At 34.7% G+C, this 21,504-nt stretch overlaps 1 protein-coding gene across 2 annotated transcripts in view; it reads right to left on the bottom strand.

The window, feature by feature from the left end:
• Window positions 1-844: 844 nt before the first annotated feature.
• Window positions 845-21,504, bottom strand: part of LOC123760389 (uncharacterized) — a 69,003-nt gene continuing 48,343 nt past the window's right edge. For both annotated transcript variants that reach the window (XM_045746058.2, XM_045746059.2), the window contains 3 exons: window positions 20,596-20,771; window positions 17,056-17,211; window positions 845-14,483 (listed from right to left, as the gene is read on the bottom strand). In XM_045746058.2, coding sequence (XP_045602014.1) covers window positions 14,199-14,483; window positions 17,056-17,211; window positions 20,596-20,771 — 617 coding nt within the window. In that variant the 3' untranslated portion in view covers window positions 845-14,198. The remainder of the gene's footprint in view (window positions 14,484-17,055; window positions 17,212-20,595; window positions 20,772-21,504) is intronic.

Here is a 21,504-nt window from a genome sequence, read left to right as displayed (position 1 = left end):
AAACTATGTTATGATGTTGATTTTACAAGATTGCACACTGTGAGCTGTTGAATTATTCCATCCCATAGATTTCATCCATTCTCTGTGGGAGAATGGGGGAATACGCTATTTGTTGGTAGTTTTGCTGAATTCTTTCTGCCCCTTTTTTGAAGATGGGGTGACATTTCCATATTTTCAATCTTGAAGGACTTTACCTTGACTGAGTTACATCATGTGGAGAGTTAACAATATCTAGTCCAAGAACTATCCATTATATGGACCTTCTGTTCTAGTCATGGCATCTAATCTATAACCCATCCACTATAGTTGATCCTAAGCCAACTGACCCATGAGAGAAAGGTTCCATTTAAAATCAATTATCCTCTTTTACAGTATAGTATTCTGAAGGGATGAGTTTTATTTATAATGTAAAATTATTTTACTGTACATACTTTTTTTGTCCTCCAGGCTGAAACATTTCCCGTTCATAAAAATGGGGTAATAATAATGTATGTATGCCAAATGGTCCTTAATTGCTAATAGCCTCTGTCAGCCCATATATGTTCTAATGATTCATATATTGTGCTGACCCACAGGTTGTGCCAGCTCTCGCACACACACACACACACATCACACCATTACAAAAACTAAGGGGTATAAAAGACCATTAGGTCTCTTGGTAATCAGTTACAAGAATGAGTTACAGCCCCGCTCTTGTGCCAGGTAAGTCCACTATGGGCTCACCATAGCCTGTGCTACTTGGAACTTTTTGTTCTGAGCAGCTGAATCTAAAACAACAACACAACTCTTGGTAAGATTAAAATTCAGCTTTAATGAATTACCGTATATGGTTAAAAATACAATGTTATATAAAAGATGTCACCTTTTATTTAAATTACTATGCAGACATATTTACGTGTGTCTGTATGTGATTAATATCACACCAGAAAAAATTTACTAGACTTTGTGTACCATGACTTGCAATTCAGATCTAACATCTAATCCATCATTCCTAAACTTTCTGAAAGTATATGGCATATGCTTTGAGGATTTTGTCTCCATTAAAGGAAATTAGTTTATTGGGCACCTCCCCGCTTAAGTAGTACAGTACGGAATACAGTGGAACCTCCATTTTCCAAATGCTGGTTTTCAGGTTTTTGTATTATCCAAACATAAATTTCTGATTCTACACTTCCATTACCCATAGTACAGTATGTCTAGTTAATAGAGATTAACCCCATTAACTATGAAGGTTCTACATGTATATTAAAACGAATAACACCAAAATTTAAATAGTTTCCTTCATATAGTAAAAATTGGTTTATTCCAGTTAAAACACCATTAAAGATATTTTAGCACATATGACAAAATACTGGTAAATACCAAAATATAAAAAAAAATTGTCAAAAAACTATATCTTTAAATCTTTTATGTGATTATCCATAACATCTGCATATCCAAAGATACCAATTAATCTGGATATTTAGATTGCACTGTATTCCTTACATATTCTGTACAACCATCATCGAATTGTTACTTTGAATCTGATTATCTTTGTTTAGTCAAAAATTTAAGGCAAAAATTCCAAGCACTAAACATATGCTAACAAAAATCTTATTTTAAACATGTGCAGCATCAACATTATAGTACGATACATCATAATTTTATTGTGCCATTTCAAATTAATAGAAATATTGTATAATAACGGACATTATATTTAATATTCATCGTGCTTACTAAAATTATAACAAAACAGGCATTTGGTTAGATATAAATGTTTAATATTCAGATGATTTAAGTTATACTGTAGCCTGACAACACATTTTTACAAGATGAATAAGCATTACTTTTGCAGGAGGTTAATAAGCTGGAGAATATTGTAAATGGGTGCTGCTTTATACGATAAACCACAAAACACACTTTTCATAGAAACACTGCTAAATACTCTTCCAAAATAACAAAAATATACACAAAATACACACTAACTACTAGATGCACCTTAGTACAACTAGCTGCACAAATTACTTTTTTTTTAACAATTCTTATAGCATCTCTCAACAATTAAACTGTACTATAAAGGGTGACTAACTTTAAACTCGACACCATACTAAATACACACTCATCAGACTACAAACCTAGAAAATACATCACACTCAGTATGACACCATAGACGTGACCAGGAACACACCCAAGGCAGCAAAACAAGTGCTGGAGGCATGGCACTGCTACCCGGGCAAGGTGTGTGGGGGAATCTGGAGGATCCTCAGGGGGCGCGGGCAAATTTATTGTACTGTCTCAGATACAAGCTTATAGTTACAAGGATAAAGCCCCATTCTAGCCATGAATGATTTACTATAATTTTAACCAGTATAATTGGAAGTATCCTTTGAATCCCTATTGATATGAATAACCAATCAAATAAGATTTTAAATATAATTACAAAACTGACCACACTATGTAATCATCTACTGGTGACAGTAAATTATGATAATAATAATAATAATAATAATAATAATAATAATAATTATAATAATACACAGAAAATCACACTAATGTGATATACAGTAATCACTGAGAAAATCCACTGAGGCTCTGAGATTATGCAAACCCATGACCAAGGCATTTTCTCAATAATAACTACTATAATAATGTGTATTTATACAAAATACATATATACATCTATATATGCTTATATTTTTCACCTGGTTGACTTACTTTAATTTAATATTTGATCAGGTTTTGATTTGACCAAGAGGTTGAGTGCACTACAGATTTCATAATACAGTTACAGTATATTTTATATTTCAACAATGTCTTTATTGTTTTCTTTATGAATAAGAATTATTTAAGTAATTTTTTATTATCCTTGTTATTGTTTCAATAATATTTTCTACAAATAATACAGTACTGCTTAAAACAATCTAGGTAGTGAATATATTTGTTAAAATTGTAACCTATGCCCACCATACATTATACAATTATAATACAATACCCCCCACATATCATCTCCATACGTAGTTAAATAACAAAAAATAAGTAGGTGGAGGAAGAAGTGTCATTTTGGATTTTAGAAATAATCTACAGAATGCGAAGCAGGTCTACACTGGGCACAAGAATACCGTACTCTACTGCTGACTGGAAGCGTGGTCATCCACATGGCATCCACATGGGTGTAAAAGTAACACTATGCACAGCAGAGGAATGTTGGAGCCGATTCATATAGTAGCTTGAGTGGCTAAACATATGGGCTCAGGAGGCCATTCATACATCAGATGTTTGCTAAACATATGGGCTCAGGAGGCCATTCATACATCAGATGTTTGCTAAACATATGGGCTCAGGAGGCCGTTCATACGTCAGATGTTCCAGTCAGGTGAATTTTATTGTTGCCTTATTTCCTGTTCTTATTTTCTTATGTTCTATATGGAGCACCACACTTCAGTTAAGTGAGGGAGTGAACATGAAAGAAAAAATATACACAGCTTCATCTTCCTGTTATGCTTATGCTTGTACATTATTTTTAAGTCTAGTTCAAATCATGGTACGGGTGTCTTTCTTTACTACTTATATTCTACACCTTAACCTATTATTGCATTTACATAGTTGCATTGCAAACAAATAAAACAACAGTATATATTTCAGTTTTGGAGAATGTGTGAAATATAATTTAACATCATAGACAAATACTACTTGTGCAATATTATTCTTTTGTATCTACAGGTATAAAAAAGAAATTTGCTATTTTGAAAGAAAAATAATTGTCATCTTTAAGATACCTGACTTCTTCAATTAAAAATTATTTACACAGTGGAGGTCTACTGTTCAATCTTCAAGTACAATGTACTGCTTATCAGTCAAGTCACCTACAATGTAGGCTACTTTCCATCTTTCAATTATAATGTTGAGCATCAAATCATTAACTTAATATTGAATAGTTATATATTTTTGTGCAGTGAATTTTATGCATAACTTTTATTCATGACCTTAAGAATAAAAAAAAAAACAAGATGAAACACTGAAATTAAAAAGCTAGACACAACAGCCTTCCCTTAAACAGATACATGAAAGATAAATACAAAATAAGTCTAACAAAAGCTGACTAAGTTAAAAGTTCTTTTTACTTATCAGCTGCCAAGAAAAAAAAAGTGTCCATACTGAATTAATTTTTACAAAATACAAATGATCAAGTGAAGAATTATTTAAGTTAAAATCTCAACTGGCTGATAAATGCCCCAACCCATCGTAGGACATTCATACAAATTGTACGGATTAACCTAAAAATGTGCATATGAATCTAACATATAAGATCATACCATTCAGTCTAGTTTTTTCAAGAACAGAATACTATTATACCAGTACTATTAAATAGAACTATGTAAATAGTTCCTCAGTTCTGTCAAGGTTTGTATGCTTGTATATCTTTTGTACACTCAGTTTACTGTTCTGACTCCAGACCAATGAACAGGTCAACTCATTTACTGCCCTTGCACATAAAAAATATTATACATATTTATACAGTGGTCAGTAATAAGTGTTGTTACAGGATGAGAGCTATGCTCGTGGTGTCCCATCTTCCAGGCACTCTGTCATGTAATGCATGGAAACTATTGACAGGTTTTGGCCTCCACCACCTTCTCCCATAACCTGTTCCAACCATCTACCACTCTGTTTGCAAAAGTGAATTTTCTATTTTTGTTTTCAGTTCAATTTCAGTAAACCCCTTTTCATGTTTTTCCACCACCATTAAAATGTGTTAAGACTAATTTTTCAAGCAGATGTGGTTTATAAATAAGACAAGAACATCCCCTAGCATCTCAAAATGTGCTCTCATTAGGCATTTCAAACTAGTTTGCTGTATATACCACCACTGTAATTCCCCAAGTTACTGACTCTCCTTGTTGGACCTATGTATATGTATTTATTACTTCTATTTGCTATCAAAATTCACAAGCATTAAAAAAGGATTTATATTTTGTGGAAGCTATTCAAATCCTTCAATACTGTATATCCAAATACACAAATACAGTATACTTATTCATAACAGTAACTTTGCGATTACATAAATTGACTTCACTAAACTGTACATGTTTAGAATAGGGCTATCCATCTAGAAATGTGCCAATCAGCAATCAACCTTGACAACTTTATACAGTGGTCATACTTCAGCTTTTCACGGGCTACCTAGCTTTTTTCCCATTATTGATGCTATATATCTCCAAGTCTTTCAGTGAAAATAAATATTCTTCAAGGTAGCATTGTAGGCCCAGTTCTATTTGTTCTGATCTAACTATTTCTTCCCAACACCTCAAAATTATGATAATTATAAAACTACCAAAAAAAAAGAACCTAACAGTAACTAGCAAACTAAAGGTTACTCCCAGAGGATAGATGGAAGGGTTAACATAGTGTTTGTCCCTTTTTACAATTAGTTTCTACAAATGTTGGTTGAGTTTCTTACCTATTTAGGTCGGCACAACTTTAAAGTGACATCTTGGTAATCAGTGGAAAGTCCTTGTCACAATATATTTAATACCATGTGGGTTTGTATTGGGGAAGGAAAGGGAACTCATGAGCAGTGTGCCTTTGACAATGAACCCTCTTCAAATCCTGGTTGAATTTTCTCAATAAACTTGCATTGAGTTTGGCAAATAAATTTATTTTTTTATTTACTCTACCACCTTGCATGTTTATGTACAGTACCTAAAAATATTCTATTATCCACTTACTCCAACAAACACACACGGATTTTGCACATTATCGTAACGTATCAATGAAAGATGAAGTCACATTAATGTGATGTATCAATGAGAGAAGAAGTCACATTAATGTGATGTATCAATGAGAGAAGAAATCACATTAACGTGAAGTATCAGAGAAAGAAGAAATCACATTAATGTGAAGTATCAATGAAAGAAGAAGTTACATTAACGTGAAGCATCAATGAAAGAAGAAATCACATTAATGTTATGTATCAATGAGAAAATCAGCAGAAACCGTGAAGAGGATTCGAACCTGCACTCTGGGTAATCCTTATCACACAAGGATTTGACAATGTCTTGAAACATTTACATTGCTCAAAATTATTTATAGTATCACAGTATTACTCACATTGCCACAACATTGTTCAGATTGATACACTGTAATGCAAAATAACCACATTATTATTTGCAGGTATTATAATGTTGTCAACAGCTGTGTCATTGTTTATATACCCACAGTATTGTTTACATTGTCAACATAGCTACATCAGTGTTTACATTACCACACTGTTGTTGACGTAGTGTCAATATTGATACAGTATTGCCAGAATATTGTATGTTGACACATCATTATTTTAATTGCCTTGATACTGGTTTAGAATGAAACATTGTTTACATTACCACAAGAGTATTGTTCGTTACCATAATATTATCTGCAGTGCCAAAATGCTTACATTAATTAAAATTAATTAACATAACATTGTTTACCACCATAACATTGTTTAAAATCCCACAAGTTTGTTTACTTTTGACACAAAATTGCTTTGCCATATTTGTTTTTAATGTGGTCTCTGTTCAATGTATCTCCGGTATATTAACTAGTTTTACAACATCTATTAACTGGCTCAAAATATAATTTAGTGTTATTCACTTATTATATTTTAAATCTAATATTTTGATACACATTAGGGAATGTATAATCACTTTAAAATTCCTGTATATATACTGTAATCACAGATTGCTTATGAACATTAAAAGGTTTTAAGCAAAGTTACTTATCTCTTTTCCTCTAACATTATAAAACTGCATTCTCATTCTGTTAAACATATGAATCCAAAAGCTCAGATATTATATACCTAGCTATATTATAACCAGTATATGCAGTGTAAAACAAAATAATAGAGATTATTTTTATTTTTATGTAAAGTCTCTCACACAGTATAGTCAAAATTCTAGGAATTCAGTAACACAAAACTGCCCATTATATATTTACCAATACTGTACTGCCATTAGGTCACAGATACATTGTCATATTGAAGCTAATCTCGAGCTGTGATGTTATCAGTGCAATGAAAAGCCCTGGTTTGGAAGAACAATATAGGAATAGATAAGCGGTCAGAGGGCTACATCGAGCGGTAGCACCCACCCTTCTGTGAGGATCCGAGATGCTGGTACAGTACGTACTACAAAACATAAACAAACCAAGAATTAGAACAGCAGAAATGGAAAATTTGAAAAACATGTGTGATGATAGAAGGATAGGGTAAGGACTGAAACTGCAATGAAAAGATGTAGAGGAAGACTGAATAGTATGTACCGAGATAGTTTGGTCATGTTGAGCTAATGCATAGTGACAGATTATTAAAGAAAGTAGATTCAGGATAAATTAAAGGAGAAGAACAAGAATAAGAAGATAACCAGATGTAGTGAGTGTGAGAGGAAGGAGAGATTAGTGTTAAGTGTATGAAAAGTAGCAAGGAACAAAGTGTAGGCAGCAAGTGTGTGAAAAAGGTAGGTAATTTTTTAATGACAGTTCAAGAACCACCACATCAATTCCTATGATTTAATATGGATAATTTATGGAATATAATGAAGCAATGAGAATAATTTACTGGAATATAGTGATGCTGGCTTTCCATGATGCTATGTTGATATTATACCTGTAAATGAGCATAATATTTAATTTGCTGTATTTTTCACCCATAAGGTTATAAACCCAAGGAACTGCCTACATCCAAAAACCATAAATGCCAAGACATTACTGCAGTTCAGAATCCAGCTGGAAAAAATCATCAGAAATAATGTGGGGACCTTAGACAAGCTGCCAGCTTCCTGTCCCTGTCAAGGAATCTAGCGAGATAGTTAGGCCTCAGGTAAATTTATGTAAATATTATAAATAATTGCACATTTTTCAGATCTGCCATTCTTTTTCTATTCTATTCCCAATCTTCTCTAGGTTGACAACTTCTCAGTCCAAAAAGTGGGGGGAAAAAAGTGATGAAGGTAATATATAAAAGCAAATATCTCTCTCCCCATTCCCTTTTCCACTTCTTGCCTCTCTAAAAATGTCAACTACTGTACTGTATTTATTAAATAAAGTTATTTTAAATTTGTTATGTACCTAAATAGTTATATTATGTTGGACAAACATACATCTGAACACTTAGCTGTCACAAATTGCCCATATTAAATTTGATATTTACATTTTAAGTTTTAAAATTGAAACATATATCAAAGCTGCAACAATTGAGTATTGTAGGTTGAAAATATGAATCACTAATGTGGCATACACAAAGTATATGATAGTAAAGGCCAGTTGCAAACATCAATGGGTCTCAACTCTTAATTATGGGGGGAAATTAATCCATGATAAGAAGGACTGGGAGAATAGGGAACCCCACAGGGAGTACCAATTCATGTAAAGCTAAATTCATGGAAGTGGCAGGGAAGTAAATTCCTAAGCTAACATGTCAATGGCCCCACAAGAATAAGGGAAAATATTTAACTGCTCAGACCTGACCTAATATTCACATTGAATGAGTCAGAATTAAGGGAAGTCAACTTCGAACTCCCCTTTAGAAATGAACGGTCACTGTGTAATGCCATTTGAGTATCTTGTGGAAGCACCGACACACTGTTCAACCAGGAGGTAGAAGGCTGGCTTATCGATGGGAAATGTATGAGAAAATAATACAGTCTGTCGAGGATACCATAGGAAATTGAACTCAGTGGAAAGACCTCACATGAAATAGTGGACTTCTTCAATGAGAAATTTTGGGAGGCAGCAGGCAAATTTGTCTCTCTCCAAATAAAAGACAATGAATGGCACAGGACTAACCCATGGTTTAACCAAGGATGTGAGGAAGCAACGTGTACAAGTATCAGGATATGAAAACTACAAGAATAAAAGAAAGCAGTGTAGAGAGGGGTGCCAGAGTATTAGGAATGAGTTCCTCACATTGAGAACGACAGCAGAAAAGCAATTTGAAAGCGGCATTACAGCTAAAGCAAAGATCCAACCTAAGTTTCTTCACAGCTGCATCACGAGGAAAAGAATAGTTAATTAAGGAGTAAGTGATGGAACTGAGGACAGAAAACTTATTCACTGAGAATGACAAAGCAGTGTTTGTAGAACTCAATAGGAGATTCTAGGTCTTCAAAATAGAGCAAGGAAAAGTTCCTGAATTGAGGAAATGAAATCAAGCCAAGTAGCATTGAAGGATTTTGAGATAACCAGAGATAAAGTAAGAAGGCACCTGCCGGAGCTGGACATTACTAAGGCGATGGGATCAGATAAGATATCGCCATGGATAGTAAGACAAGGCTCAGAGGCCCTGTGTTGACAGCTTACTATTACATTATATCAAATGTCACTGAAAACTGAAAACTACCAGAGTTTGAAGACAGCCAATGTAGTGGCAATATACAAACAGGGCAAAACACAGGAGGCATTAAACTACAGACCAATGTCCCTTACTTGCATATCATGCAAGCTGATGGAAAAGACTAAGAAAATACTGTAAGAAAGAGGCTAGTAGAACATCTAAAGTCTTCATAACACAACACCAGTATGTTTTATGGATTATTCAAACCTGTCTCACATACTTGGTAGAGTTCTATAACAAAGGGACTGAAATCAGACAAGATAGGGACTGGTAGACAGATTGTATATTTTTGGACAGTCAGAAAGCCTTTGTCAGAGTACCTCCACAACAGACCAGTAAACAAAACTAAAAAAACAAACAGGCAGAAGTAACAGTGAATGTCTTCTAATGGATAAAGGAATACCTGTGCAATAAATGTTCGCTGATAGAAAAATTATGAGGATGAATATGACTAAAGACTGCAAGAAACTACAGGATAACCTAGACAATATTAAAAAATAATCCATCAAGTAGTACTGTAATGGGAATTGTATGCCATATGCAAGTATCACATGGGATAGGAAATCCTCCTGGAATTGGATAGAGAAAGAGACGAAGGATTTGATATTGCACCAAACCTGTCACCAGAAACTCACATCAAGCAAATATGATCAGGTGCACATGGAAGGTTTGCCAACATAAGAACTGCATTTAGAAATCTGAACTAAGATTTGTTCAGAGCATTGTATTAATGTCAGACCAATTCTAGAATATGTAGCACAAGTGTGGAGTCCTTATCCTGTTAAATAAAATGTTAAAATAAAATGAAGTTAGTGAAGGTTCTGAGGTATGCCATCAAACTAGTCCCAGAGCTGAAAAATATCAGTTATGAGGAAAGACTAAAGAGTTTAACTTCACATCACTGGAAGAGAGAAGAAATAGGATAGACATGATCACCTCTTAAAATTCTCAGTGGAATAAACATGGCAGACAAGAATATGCTATTTAGCATGTGCAGTACACAGTCAAGGAGACACAATGAAACTGAGTACCCAGATGAACCACAGAAACAATAGAAAGAATTTTTTCTGTCAGAATAATGAACGAATGGAATGTGCTAAGAAATGAAGTGGTGGAGACAAACTCCATTCACAGCTTTAAATGTAGACATAACACAGCCCAGGTCCTACTGAGATTATTACAGTACATCAAGACAGATTGAAGATCTTTTCAGTATCCTGAAATTGATAAACCTTTTAATAGCAACTATAAACCTAAGTAAAATACCATCTTTAAAAAATTGAAAGAATAAAATCAATGTCAATATTAATTAATAATATGTAGTGAAAATACTGTAGTATTAAATTAGTTAAAAAAAAATTCTTTAAGCCATCACGCATCAAGAAGTGTAAATTAAAAATATAAAGCAATAGGGTATATATACATGCTGAGAGGTATATTGTGATGGCCTTAATAAGCCACTCACCCCTTGTACAGTTGATAAGCCTTAACCCCAACATCAAAACAATATAATTTTTTTTTTTAAAGTTTGTAGGTTATAAGTAAGAAATATACTGAACCTCTACTAAAATAGATCTATCTAAAGAACTAGTATTGTATATGTCTATCATATCATAGGTAGAAATGAAAATTTTGCTCACTGGCATTCATGAATAGTGTGGAGGGAAAATTTGGGTATACACTGTCATTTATATGGGTATATGTTGGGTATGTCATTTCATATGGTTCTGATATTTTTTAAAGATTTTTATAAACACTGTAAATGCAACACTATGAGAAATAGTTGGTGCATTGAGCATATTTGTAACCAAATTCTATGGTTTATTCACATTTTAAGTTGGCAATCACTCAGGCGAAAACCCAGCTACATTTGAAAATAAGGTTTAGAGGTTGGGACATGGTAAAAATACCAGGATGTAGTAAAACCTCTTTACTGAAGGTTCTTCTGATAGATGTTTATCATATCATATGTTGAAATTAACATTTCTACTCAGTGAAATTCATCAACGTGGGAAAAATTAGCGTATGAGTGGCAACTCCTATAATATGGTATTTTACCAATGTTGAACTCTAATTTTGTTACAATGTACCTACTAATACTCTAACCTTATCCATTAGATTAAGAACCTGCTTGAAATGCTATGTATGTTAGTGGCTTTGCAAGATTGTAAAATCATCAATGTTATGTACTCTCACAAACCCAATGCACCTTCTTGTATGTAAATAAATAAACAAAATATAATAATAAATGTTCACTTATTTAGATATTTTTTATTTAATTATATACAAAAAGTACATTGGGTTTGTGAGAGTACATAACATTGGTGTTCCTACATTCTTGCAAAGCCATTAACATGCATAGTGTTTCAAGTATTTTGGGTTTCATGCTGCATTCATAGATGATCATAGATGATTGCAGCACAAAGTAAAACAGTTGGTGCCTTGGTAATGCCATTGAGCATATTTAAGTAAAATTCTGTGGCTTAATTTAATTTTGAGTTTTACATGAAAATTATGGAAAATTTTGATAACCCACAAAAATTGAATTGGAAAATGGGATTATTAAAAAATGTAGATTGGGTAAGGAATGCCAAGATCCAGATTTTTAGAGGTTGCATGTGTACATTTATGGTAAGTCTAATAGATCTCCAATGCTACAGGTTTACTCTTAGGAGGAAGTATTTCCTCTTACCAGTTCTATAGAATAACTTCCAAAGTGGCCTCTTGTATGCACAATAATCGACATCCTGAAGAAATAACCGTAGTCTAAATTTTCTATTGAACAGAATAGAAAATTTGAACTTAAATTATTATGCATTGTTATGATTACAAGAGGCCACATCTTAAAGCTTGAAAGGTCTTCTTGCAGTAAAGGCTGCAAGTAGCACAGAGTAAGCTTACTCTAAGGCCACTAGTAGCAGGGTACATCAAGTAAATTAGTATAATTAATGGCTCATGTTCCAGGGTAGAATTACCTAGTTTAAAAAAAAAAATTATTGGTTTATCAAAACAACTAACACATAAACAGTTTGTGAAAATATATATAAAAAAACAGTGTAATTACAGGAATTTATGCATTAAAGTATAGATAAATTTGTGGGTAAATAACAGAAGGATTAATATCATGATCCTATAACAAGCAAAATAACAACTTAAAATGAAGCTCCAAGCCAAATAATTTGCATCAGACACATGTATACGGAGCACAAAAGTAAATAAAAGATTAAAATATACAGTAGTATACTGTATATGGAATCTATGGAAAAGTATATGTTAGGCCTAGGTCTGAAAATGGCCTTGATTACAAAACATGCCTTATACTAGTACAGTGGTACCTTTGTTTTCAAATTTAATCTGTTCCCAGAGTAAGATCGAAAACCGAAAATTTGAAAACCGAAACAAATTTTCCCATAAAAAATACAGTAATGTAAATTGAATTAATCCATTCCACACCCCTAAAAATATTAATGTAAAGGTACATTTTATACATACTACTACTTATATTTCGTACTACAGTATGTACAAGTATATCTTACCATTACTGAGGACTCTTGTTGGCGTATGGAAGATGGTGAGGAAGGGGGGGATGGGGAAGACGAGAGGTGTTAGTGTTTGGAAAGGGAGTCCCCTTCCATTATAACAGCAGTGATGACATTTCTGGAGAACTCTCTCTCTCTCTCTTATGTTTAGCAAGCATACCACTAGGACCTGGTTGTGGCTCACTGCTTAATTGTCTTACTAAGAATCTGTCTATAGACACTTGTTTTTCCCTACGTTTTAACACTTATCTACCGTGAACCAATTACCGCGTAATGTAATAGAAGGATTCCTTGAATGTTTCAAGCGTATGTTAAACATATATATATATGGATGAGATTGGGTGGTTATAAAAGGGCTTCTGCAGTTACCTTTATTCTTATGTTCTTATCTGTAGTGAGACATCACATTGTTTCACTATGAATCTCTTGTTTTTCCTCAATCGTCATCCTCACAACTATTTTCTTAGGTTGAACTTTACCACTGATTTTCTTGGAATCCATGGCATGATATATAATATGAACTTTTTTGTTCAGAAACCTCCCCCCCCCAAAAAAAAAAAACACAAAAACAATGAAATTCTTCACAACGAATTCAAGTGAAGTTGTCACAAGGCGGAAAACTGAAGCACGCCACGTTCTCGGTCAGCCCATAAATGTATCATCAATCACCGAGGCAAACCTCAAATACCGAGTCAAATTTGTTGAAGAAATTGAGCTCAAGAACAGAAAAATTCTACAAGAGGGTCATTCGAGAACCAAGGTTCCACTGTATGTGTAGATGCTAAAATAAAATATTTAATTTCTAGTCCAACTAGATTTCCAGAATAAGCGAACAGAAATATATGGAAAAAGACAAAATACGAAGCATTTGACACATGAGAATATTTATGGATGACCCTGTCATCAGGTGTAAAAGATCCTGTAATGCTATAAACAAAAGAATAACATTTTGTAATTACAGTACACCTATATACTTAAATAAACTAATTGCATTGTTATTTGAAGGCTACTCTGTAATAATAGCTGTATGGTACACTGTAAAATATCTATATATGCCTAATCTTTAAAAAAAAATTGAAAGTAACTGAATAATAGCTGTAAGGAATACTATTTGTAGATACATAATTTGTATATGTACAGTACTGTACTTCCATTACTATATAAAAAGGTGTAATCTTAAAACTCATAAAAACTGAACAAAAATTAGTGATCTTTTACTATATTAGTGACAAAATAATAAACAGTGCATTGGAAGACAGTGAACTACAGATACACAAACTCAAACACTAAAAATATATTATAAAAAAAATTAATTATTATTGTGCAAGAGCAATTTCCCTCAGTTCACGTCTCAAAGTCTTTCCCGTTGCAGATTTTGGCAAGATGTCAATAAACTTTACACCTCCTGAGAGCTGTTTGTGAGGAGCAACCTCCCTAGCAACATACTCAGCAATGGATTCTTCAGATATATTTGAGCCAGGCACTAATACCACGTAGGCTCTTGGTACCTCTCCTGACCTTTCATGAGGAAGACCAATCACTGCTACATCTGCTACACTTGGATGCTTCCTTATTAGATCTTCCAACTCCGCTGGAGCAACCTTGTTGAAAACAAGAATTTAAGAAATAAGTATTTGCAGGTGATTTTGATATACAGTAATTTGATCTAAATAAAATTATCAATACCCAAAAATTTGATCTAAATATCCAAGCCATTTCATGAGTTAATTTGGAAAGATAAACAGTGTCTGTTTAATTAGAAGGGAGGAGCCACCTACCCAGTCTGCATAAGAGTGACATTCAGAGCAATATTCAAAACCCCCTGATAATATGTGTGGTTAATGGTGTAGTACATATGGTAAGGATTATGGATAAGTTGGGACACCAGCATAGCCTTCATGGTGTAGCTACACTTAGGAAATTAGTAAGCTTGCTATCAGCTCGCCAGAAGAACACTAATATAATCCTAATCTGCCATAACATAATCCAGAGATTAATATAATGCTAAGTATGATTTTATTTCATAAAATCTCATGCCTGAAAGAAAGTTATACAGAGCAAACATTAATTGTTCATGTCTGTCATACTTCAGATCTAACACATTTACCAATACAATTATAATGCTTAATGCACAGTTCAAACGTTTCTCTCTGCTTATCCATTCAACTCTTCCACAATGATCTACAAATTTTGTCTCGATTCATTGTATGATAGAAATGCTACTTGATTAGTGGCATTAAAATTTTACTGCAATCATGTATTTATTATTATTATTATTATATACTGTATTATTATTGTTATTATAGTTTATTATCAACAAAGTTCAACATGTTAACTCTTTATCCTCCATCAACAATAATTACATTCTAGATGAACTTGAGTGAGAATGATGATTTACTCAAATTATCATCCTGGAGAGATATGCTCAGTGGTTACCAGAGAAGAGGCAAATAAGCGATTACAGTCCTGTAGATCTCTAGTGTTGAATTATGTCCACACAGAATCTTTAGGACTTTTGAATATTATGAACAGCACATCTGATCTCCTCACAGGTGATTAGCGCACTTGTCCCTATTACTTGCAGGCAATGTGAGCAGTTTAAGGGTTAAAAAGGGAATAGATCACTTATGTTGAACTATTAGCCAATTAGCTTAATGCCTTTTATATAATAACTGTTTGAATTGATAATTAGAAAAGCCATTCATATACTGTACATCTTAAAAAGCACAAACAGCATTATTAAAGGCTTTACTAAAGCCTGCTTAAGTTTAACAAATTTTCTCTTGTTCTTTTCTGGCATATTTGAGTCAGTTGATTGTGGAAAGCATAGGTACTCTATACCGTGTATCTTGACTATGGTAAAACCATCTTGAATATGGAATGGTAAAAAATAAATAAAAATATTTTTCCTTATAAAATAATTAATGTATATACAAAATGTACAGAAAAGTAAACCGAGTATCTTCATTGTAACCAGTTTTGTGCACTGTATAAGTTAACCACGTGGCTGCCCAGCCAGAGCTGTCAACACCAGACTTTGCATCAGCTACTCACGGTGACTGAGCCAGATGACTCTTAGTGCTAACCTTGAATGTCTAGATGATCGTTTTTACACTTACTAGTTTACTCACTATCGTATTTGTGTTGAATAACTAGATTTATGTACATCTAATTTACAAAACATGGATTCTGTACATTAATAACTATAATGTATTCAATTCTACAATGAATGTATCAAAGAATAATAATAACAATTATGATAATTTATTTTGCCAGAGCCAGGTAGCATATGTACACATATACTTTAGACTTGTATCGAGGTCCCCAAGGTCAAACTACTGACCCTCCCCAAGATGCAACTCCACAATAGTTGATTAACTCCCAGGTACCTATTTACTGCTAGGTGAACAAAGGCATTAAGTTAAAAGAAATGTGCCAAACCATTTCTGTTCTGTCCGCGATTTGAACCAGGGATTCCTGATATTGAGTATGAATGTATCAATAAACGAAGGAATGTATATACGCAACAAACAAAGAAAACAGCAGAAGGCCTACTGTCTATATGAAGCAGCTCTTATTTATATCGTGGATATAAATAGGCGCTACCTTGTATGGGCCAATAAGCCTTATGCAGTTTCCATTGTTTGATGTTCTTATTGATACTGTAAATACATACATTCATTCATTCATTCATATATTTATAGACATGTTTCATTTATCATTGATATATATGTATGAATGAATGAAAATTCAGGAAAATGTGTGTCAATAAGAACAATAGAACTAAGGAAACTGGCAAGCTATTATTTACATCGTGGACATAAATGCCTCACATGAGCCAATAGGCCTTCAGCTGTTTCCTTTATTTGATATATGCATACATTCATGCACTGATACATATATATACTCACAATCTGGAATCCCGGGATCGAATCCCTGGCCCACAGGGATACTGCACAAGCAATGTCTATTTCTTGGGTGATCATCAACTATACAGGAATATTTAAAGGCAAGTATATTTGTAATAAAAATAGAGCAATTTTTCTTTACACTCATCAGATATTAACAATAAAAATTTAACAAATTATGGGTCTCTTAGGCTTCATTTGGGTAATATGACGAGTAGAACAATGTTCAGAAGAGTTTAGTGAGCAGTGTATAATTATTGCTGACCTGTAAACCTTTTACTTTGATGAGCTCTTTTAGTCGGTCCACAATGAAGACATTGTGATTCTCATCAATTCTGGCAATGTCGCCTGTATGGAGCCAACCATCTTTGTCAATTGTATTTCTTGTTGCTTCTTCATTTTTGAAGTATCCTTTCATAACCTGGGAAAATAATAGTATCATTTGTTTATTCTCCAGTTTCATGGTGTGGGGTGGAATCAGCCCAGATAAAATATGAGAGCAATTTAGGGACAGAAGGATAGAAAAAAATCTAAACACCAACCCATTCAGTCAATCTTCCTCATTACATGACATCACGTAGCCAAAACACTATTGTTCTGGATCCAGCAAACTACCCCAGAGCAAAGCTCTACCACTTCGTATGGCATAGATGTACACTACATACTGTGAGTTACCATTATAATTTACCTTATTTAACCTGATTTACCCAATAATTACTATTTTGTAAGGGGTTTTCAAGATGTACTTTGGAACGTAGCACTGTTTAGCTTTGGCTGGTGGACAGTTCCATGGGTTTATTACTCTATGGGTGGTAAAGAATTTCCTATTGTCTGTCTCATATTGAGGCTTACTGAGCTAGAAACTTTTATATTATTCCTAAGGAATTTTTTATAATTATAATAATATCATTTTAATAGTAAGATGTTAATAACAATTTAATTTAGGATTCAAAAGATACGTGTGTTAGGTCACCGAAACACATATATCTTTTGGGTCAAGGGTCATTGTACTTCAAACAACGTTTCGGTCCATCCTGGACGAAACAATGTTTGGTAATACAGTACAATGGCACCTCGATTAACGAGTTTAATCCGTTCTGGCACCGAGCTCGTCATGTGGAAAACTCGTCTTGCGAAACAACAACAAAACTGTCGTAAAAGATGTCCGAGAATTAGCGGAAATGCTCGTTAATCGAGGAAAAGCTTGTTAGTAGAGACAAATGTTCTGTGAGTGGCTTGCTCGTTACTTGAAATGCTCGTAGATAGAGCCGCTCGTTAATCGAGGTGCCACTGTACTGCCATAGTCTTAACTTCATTTTCTTTGAAACCTGAAATTTTATTTGAAGTTAACTTCACTCTCCTTGAAGTACAATCGTGTAATTGTACATGATGGCACCAACCATCATGTCACATTTATCAACTAGCCGCATATTTACGTTGTAGTCAATGACACAATCAGGTTTATATATTGAGAACCGTGTTGCAAAGTTCACTTTGCCACTCTCCAGCATGGCACTGGTGTGAATAGTTGTCAACATATTCACCTCGCGTCTGTCCCCTCCAGCGTACTGATAAGATTTGTTCACACTTTTGCAGCTGGCAATCACACACTGCAATACCAATGCCAAACGCTGGCATTTTCCTCCTGAGGGGCTTGACAGTGCCGCATATGCCAAGGGGCTGATATAGTAGTTGTCCGTGAATGGGATATGCCCCTTGTTCAGCAACGGTTCCATGAGTGTTTTCACGACACTGCCTGAGAACCCGTACGGATCTTGACATGGTATGTCAACATCTGTACCTGAATACACTATCATGTACATGACAATACCAGTTTCGCAGTCACATAGCATGAAAAACTTGAGTCCAAACCGGTGCTGCTTTGATGGAATGTACTGCTTGAACGGCAGTCATCCCTTGAAGAGGACTAGCGATTCATCAGTCTCAACATTCTGTCCTGGTACAAAATAGTCACATAACTTTCCTCTCATATCACTAAATATCTTCCGCACCTTCCACAGTCTGTCGTGTCTGTCTTCATTATCATTTTTCTCAAAGTGCAGGCACCTGAGAAGCAGCAGGAACCTATCACATGACATGTACCTGTTGAACACTGGAGATGGAACAAGGCTATCTTTGCTCCAATAATCCTGGATCACTTATTTATCTGAATGCCTCATCATCATGCACAACTCTAAAAACACATACATTTCCTTATTTGTCGTGTCTTTCCAACGTGTCATTCGAGAGGCAGGTAAAATGCCCGAGTCAATGAGGCTGTAAGTGTATCTGTTGGTCTCTGCAACGAGAAGGTCCCCGAATTTCTGATCAAAATATGACATAAAATAATCAATTTCAGCCATATCATCACCAGTATAGGGAAATAAGAGTGTCACACCAACATCGGTATCATCAAATGCTGGAATTTGTGGAACAAAAATCTCACAGTCCTCCCACACAAGTACACCAGTGGTTTGGTGCCAACACCACGGCCAACTCCAGCACGAGCACCACCAGCATGGGCCCCAACAATACTGCTCCGTCGTCTTGTGCTAGAGCTGGGTATGAGAATGCCAGAAGATGAGAGTGTTCTGCATATTATAGGCTTACCATGAGCACCTGATGTCGAGGAGGCACTGTCATCTTTGTCCTCAGACCACGTGACACGCTGGCGCTTGCCTGGGCATGTTGCTGGGGCAGTAAAACCTCGCCTAGTAAGACCATCGCTGATTGTACTCAGTTCATCAATACTTCTTGTATCAGAGCCTACATCACTGAAGCCCGAAAATGACCAATCACATGTAGTATCACCAAATAAACTCACATCAGGGGACATGCATAGTGATGGTAACTCTAGCGGTGTTGACCCAGGGCAGCGAAGCAGGCCGGGCGAGGTGAGTATACTGTACACACTCGCGACATTGTCCACCTCGGTCACTCCCCATCACTCGAGTCCGACCCCTGTGTTAGGTCTTTTTCAGGACTGTAGTCTAAATCATCATCAATTGGTCCATAATCATGCAATATGTCCCGTATTTCATCCCATGAGATTCGTTTTGCTGGACTGTGGCTGACTGTGGACTGAGAGCTCGTAGACGATGCGTACAAGACATGGTTGCTTCCTTGAAACTGAGGGTCCCCATGACCCTGGGGCATGCTGGGATTTTTTTTCAAAATGGCAGACGTTTACTGGAAGCCTCAGGCATCCATTTTATATCTGCGTCACCACGTGCCGCTTTTGAATCGTACCCTATACTTATGAACGCCCCGAGGCGCGTTGCGCACCATCTTTCGACTGCCTCAAAGCACGTTGCGCAGTGCAGGGGTTAAGCAAAAAAATAATGTATAAATGTATGGATCAAGGTAAATAGAATTATGAATTCATATCTGGAAGCACTGGCATTAAGATGTCTAATGTTAGTCATCAACTTTATCATGCCCTTCTTAGGTTATGCAGTTCATATTTGGTCACTCTACTGAAGAATTAACATAAATTCACTGGAATACACACAGAGAAGGTTGTTAGTTAATCCAAAGAATTAGAAACCTCTTTTTAAAGGTCTTAAATACATCAAAACAGAATATACCACTCTGCTCGTAACTCTGGGTATCATATATTCTTATACTGTATCTATTTTGCTGGCAAATTTTGTTCCAGATAATATGTAGTATATTTTGTTAATGTTAAAGGTGAATTTATTAGTAGTCAGCCACTTGGACTTCACCAAATTCAGTTTGTTTGTTCATATCTATTTGTATTTTTAAAATGAATCTGGCTCAACAAAATGCACATAAAAAAACATACTTGTGGTCCTTTTATACAAAGTTCGCCTTCTCCCATCTCAGGTCCAAGGATTTTGCCAGTATTAAGATCAATAATCTTAGCCATGGTATTGGGAATAACTACTCCAGCAGAGCCAAGTACGCCATTGATTTTGGGTGTTGCATGTGTCACTGGAGAAGTTTCAGTCATTCCATAGCCTGCAAACAAAAAACAATGAAGTATAGTTTTTTTGTGTATACAGTATTTATTTATATATGAAAGAGTTCTTATTTTCTTGTACAGCCACAAGCACACAGTGTTTCGGGCAAGTCATTAATCCCATTTTCCTCAGAATACGACTCGCCAAATCGTTGAACAAAACAACCAGGTTTACCCAACAGTAAAATGGGATTTTACTGTTGGGTAAACAGAGGCTACAGTTAAGGATTGGCGCCCAGTAAATCCTCCTCGGCCAGGATACGAACCTTGGACAAAGCGCTCGCATAGCATTTCGGGCAGGTCCTTAATCCTAATTTTCCAGTCCCCACCTGGGATTCCTGACTGTGAGTTGAGAACAAACCCAATTGTACTAACCAGACTCTAAATATATCTATCAATGTCAAATGCTATTAATCAGGAAAATGTTTAAAAATTATAATAATACTGTAATAATAATAATAATAAATTATTATTATTATTACCATACTGTATTATTATTATTATTATTATTATTATTATTATTATTACCATACTGTATTATTATTATTATTATTATTATTATTATTATTATTATTATTACTGTACAGTAATATTATTATTAATGCTGTACAGTAATAATTTGACCTCCCTAATCATATCAAAGGCTGTACCTCTCTCAACCAGTTTAAGAGTAGAACTAAGTACTACCTAATTAACTCCATATAACCTGCTTTACCCCCCTAAATATCAATC

This window comes from Procambarus clarkii, chromosome 39, assembly GCF_040958095.1.
Source record: "Procambarus clarkii isolate CNS0578487 chromosome 39, FALCON_Pclarkii_2.0, whole genome shotgun sequence".
Taxonomy (NCBI): domain Eukaryota; kingdom Metazoa; phylum Arthropoda; class Malacostraca; order Decapoda; family Cambaridae; genus Procambarus; species Procambarus clarkii.
This window is presented reverse-complemented; position numbering and strand designations above follow the sequence as displayed.